General features: G+C 32.7%; 1 protein-coding gene across 1 annotated transcript in view; it reads left to right on the forward strand.

Annotated features, from left to right (window-relative positions):
• LOC137619238 (uncharacterized) overlaps positions 1–5,000 on the forward strand; it is a 45,363-nt gene that overhangs the window by 33,718 nt on the left and 6,645 nt on the right. The window contains exon 7 of the mRNA XM_068349406.1: positions 2,049–2,514. Within this exon, the coding sequence (XP_068205507.1) occupies positions 2,049–2,514 (466 nt within the window). The remainder of the gene's footprint in view (positions 1–2,048; positions 2,515–5,000) is intronic.

Here is a 5,000-nt window from a genome sequence, read left to right on the forward strand (position 1 = left end):
GGACATTCCAGAATTAAACCATTGTTCTCTAGGATAGTGCCATAGCCTCAGTACCATTGATACCACTATCCTGGGTTAGAGTTCTCTTGCTTGAGGGTACACTTGGGCACGCTATTCTATCTAATTTCTCTTCCTCTTTTTTTTTTTTTAAAGTTTTAAAATTTCATATAGGACATAATTATTTTAACATTGTTATTATTCTTAAATTATTTTTTGTACCTTATTTCCTTTCCTCACTGGGCTATTTTCTTTTTGGGGCCCCTGGGCTTATAGCATCCTAATTTTCCAACTAGTGTTGTAGCTTACCAAGTAATGATAATAATAATAATAATAATAATAATAATAATAATAATATATATATAATATATATATAATATATATAATATATATATATATATATATATATATTCATTCATATATATATATATATATATATATATATATATATATATATATATATATATATATATATATATATATATATATATATAAGATCCTTTCTGATTGAGGGTTCTTAAACATATTGAAAGTGTTTGTGTGTTGTAACGATCAGCAAAGCTATACTAGTGAAGGCCACACATAATAGGTTGATTTGGTGTGAGTGATCATATATTAATCTCCCACTATCACCAATCTGCACTATCCAGCAGGTTGATGAAAACTGGCTAAACCCCAAAAATAAATTAACATATCTGAGACCTTTGTTCTCCAGTGGACTAGGAATGACTGCATTTGTTGTTGTTGTTGTAGTTATATATATATATATATATATATATATATATATATATATATATATATATATATATATATATATATATATATATATATATATATATATATATATATATATATATATATATATATATATATATATATGTGTGTGTGTGTGTATGTATATATATATATATATATATATATATATATATATATATATATATATATATATATATATATATATATATATATATATATATATATATATATATATATATATATATATATATATGGAGAATAATAGATTCCTTCTCTCAGATACTATAGTATTGTATAATGTATACTACAAAATATATAAGATGTTATTATATTCCACGAAGCTCTTCCATTTGATGTAAAAGGGATTCATAAGTCACTCCAATTTTGGTATTAGATATAAAAAATCCCTTTCTCTTCAGAGAGCATTGAAGTCTACTTTATCTTATACCTAACCTTTAACACAGGGGAGCAGCCTCCTCTCATCTCTTACACACACATACACACACACATACACACACACACACACACACAAACGTCCCATCTATTGAAAAGCAACATTCAGATGTCTCCCAATCATCTTTCCCACCGATATCCCTACATTAAGGGGTCGGTTGCCTGATGTGCCCTCTCCAATGACTTCTATTAAAGGCATCCTCTTCCTTCAACCTCTTCTCTCCATATCATCTTTCACCTTATCTCGCCATACAAATATCTCCCAATATCTGACCCCAATTTCTAGTAAGTTGTTGTGTAATCCTTCTTACGAACAGCCAAAGAAACGGGCAAAAAAAAAAAAAAAAAAAAGAATCTAGACAAATCTAAACTAAAGAAACAACCTTGTCCGTGATAATAAATTCCTTGTCTTTATTGCTTCTGTAATATATGATATATACACCAGCTACTGGACTATACCTTATATAGCAAATTCCTCTTTTTTAATATAATTGATATAACAATATAAAACATCATTATAATAAATTCATTACTACTAACATTGAAGGAATTTATTATGTTTAAATTTGTAACCAATGAATAATAAAGCATGGTGGTTATGTCACATTACTCTATAATCTATCAATAACATAATAGGTGTTCTGAAAAGAAATTTATAGCACCTGTTCACATTATTTATTACTATAAATGCTTGCAATGTATAATAAAATATATAATATAAATACAGAAAGTTACTTACTATTAGCACAGTAGATAGTACAATTTATAACAATTAGATGTTATATCCAATGGAAAATAATATTACTTCCAAAACGATATTGATGCGTGAATTCACTCTGCAGCTACAAGATGGAACATCAATAGAAGAAGGACATATCTACCCAACCACTGAAGCCACTACAACCAGATCAACACCAACAGACACTGTGAACCTAAGGCGGATAAGCCTAAAAGAATTCCTGGCCTCAGAATACTACAGTTTTGAAAGACACAACGCGCATGTAAAGCACAAAGGCCACAAGAAAGGGCAATGGAGGGCATTTAACGGTAGCCATAGCTGGGAGATGAGTGGTACAGAGAGAAACACTAAATTAATCGGGCGATTCCTGAAGAATAATGTCGTAGGAAGCGATGCATCTGATGACGTCACCACTGACATCACAAGCACGACACCAGCTCCATCTGTTCGAATACCAATAGCCAGGGCCACTCTGGTACGCACACATGCAACAGCCGCACATTCCGGTGTGTATACATGCAGAAATTCATGCACAGGACCCGTGAACTTGACTGTACATGTACTAACAGGTATGTATCTGAGCATATAGATAAATTTAACAAATATATACATAATATGTATTCATTTGATATATATGTATACATATATATATATATATATATATATATATATATATATATATATATATATATATATATATATATATGTATATATACATATATAATATATATATATATATATATATATATATATATATATATATATATATATATATATATATATATATATATATATATATATATACAGTAAAACGCCTGTTTAATAGTTTAATTCATTCTGAGAGGTAGCTCGCATCCAAAAAAAGCTCGTAACCCAAATAAGTTTTTCCGTAAGAAAAAAATGAAATACACTCGATCCATTCCACACATACACAATGCTCATATACACCTCTTTTTTTCTAAATTTTTGTAATGTAGTTTATCTAACAAATTATAACCCCTAACTTTAGAAATAAATATAAATTTATAATTCAGAATAAGAAATATAAATATATTGGCAAATAAATTCAAACTTTACCTTTGAGGAGAGTTATGACTTGCCTGAAGGAGAAGAGAGAGGAGGAAGAGTAGAAGGGGCCTACTGCGTTGGGGGAGATCTTTCCTTGAAATCTTTTGGTAAGATATTGGGAATTCTCTCTCTTAAATGACATTCACTATCACTAACTGAAACACTAAATTTATGCTTATTGGACACTTTTTTTTTTGTAATCTTACAACCAATTTTTACAAAGAACCTATCTAGAGACAACTCCTTCTGTTTTTTTCTTTAAAATTGTATTGAAATGTAACATTGCCTTGTCAGTAAATATGTTTGCTGCTTGGCCTGCCAAAGCCTTATCTGTGTCATATGCTTCAACAAAAATGTTGCAGGGACTCCAATACTCCTAACATCCCTTTCATTTCAGTTGATGCGAGAAATTTGTCACTCTTTACCTCTTCCTCACATGGAGCAATTTCTTGCTGCTGTTCCTTATGCAACTACAACAGCTCCCAGGTCATCACCTGCTCACTATGCTCATCTAGAAGATCTTTGATGTCCTTCTTGTCCATTTCCACCCCCATTGGTATGCCCAGTGACACAATTTCCTTGTCAACTGTCTCCTCCTGCATGGGTTCGAATCCCTTGTAATTGCTTTCAGGACTGCATTCAGGCCAGTTTCCTCCATACAGAATTGAGGGTTCTGCTGGTGACCCATTCCCAGGGTTAATCAATCATTTTGAAACAGCTGAAAACGGGGATATGTTCTTTCCAAATCTCTCAAAGGATGAGGTTGATTCCTTCAGTGACCCCATAGCATTGCTAGAACATAGTCCCTCTGAAAAAGCTTCTTGAATTTTGAGATCACCTACTGATCTATGGGTTATATTACTGAAGTGGTGTTAGGTGGTAGTAACTTGATCCAAATGAAATTAAACTCCTCCAATAGGTTTTCTTCAATGGCTGGATAATAGACAGGTATTAGGTTGGCATCAGCCATCCATTGAGATACTACCACTAGAGAGTCTATAACTCTCTTTTGACTGGCCAGACAGTAGTACATTGGATCCTTCTCTCTGGTTACGGTTCATTTTCCTTTTCCCTATACACACACACACACACACACACACACACACACACCAAATAGTCTGGCCTATTCTTTACATATTCTCCTCTGCCTCATATACCTGACAACGCTGAGATTACCAAACAATTCTTCTTACTGCACTGTAATTTTTCATTGGCCACTTTCCTCCTGTTAAGGGTAGAAGAGACTCTTTAGCTATTATAAGCAGTTCTTCTGGAAGGACACTCCAAAATCAAACCATTGTTCTCTGATCTTGGGTAGTGCCATAACCTCTGTACGATAGTCTTCCACTGTCTTGGGTTAGAGTTCTCTTGCTTGAGGGTGCACTCGGGCACACTATTCTATCTTAATTCTCTTCCTCTTGTTTTGTTAAGGTTTTTATAGTTTATATAGGAGATCTTTATTTTAATGTTGTTGCGCTTCTTAGAATATTTAGTTTTTCTTCGTTTCCTTTCCTCACTGAGCTATTATCCCTGTTGTAGCCCCTAGGCTTATAGCATCCTGCTTTTCCAAATAGGTTTGTAGCTTAGCAAATAATAATAATAATAATAATATAAGCAACAAGGCCATCCCACAAACAAAAGACAAGTCACCCAAGCTTCGTCGTTTGATCTCCACATAACATTCAGCTGCTTCAAGTTTGTGTATTCTCAGAGTGATGCACTAGGAGATGCTTGAATTTGCAAACTCTGTATGGCTACAAGTCTTTCAATGACTTGTGACCAGGAACTGCCACTTCTTCTGCTGTAATGAAGGTCCTCGAGGACTTCTTCTTCCAAAAAAGACTAGTCTTGTCACAGTTAAACACTTACTGTTGACTTGCTATTGGAACTTGTAACCCCAACATGTCATACAACACTATGGATGCAAGTTCTCTTGATAATTTTAAACTATACAAAACTTGCCTTACACATTTCTTTTTCTTTGTCT

Source organism: Palaemon carinicauda, chromosome 25 (genome assembly GCF_036898095.1).
Source record: "Palaemon carinicauda isolate YSFRI2023 chromosome 25, ASM3689809v2, whole genome shotgun sequence".
Taxonomy (NCBI): Eukaryota; Metazoa; Arthropoda; class Malacostraca; order Decapoda; family Palaemonidae; genus Palaemon; species Palaemon carinicauda.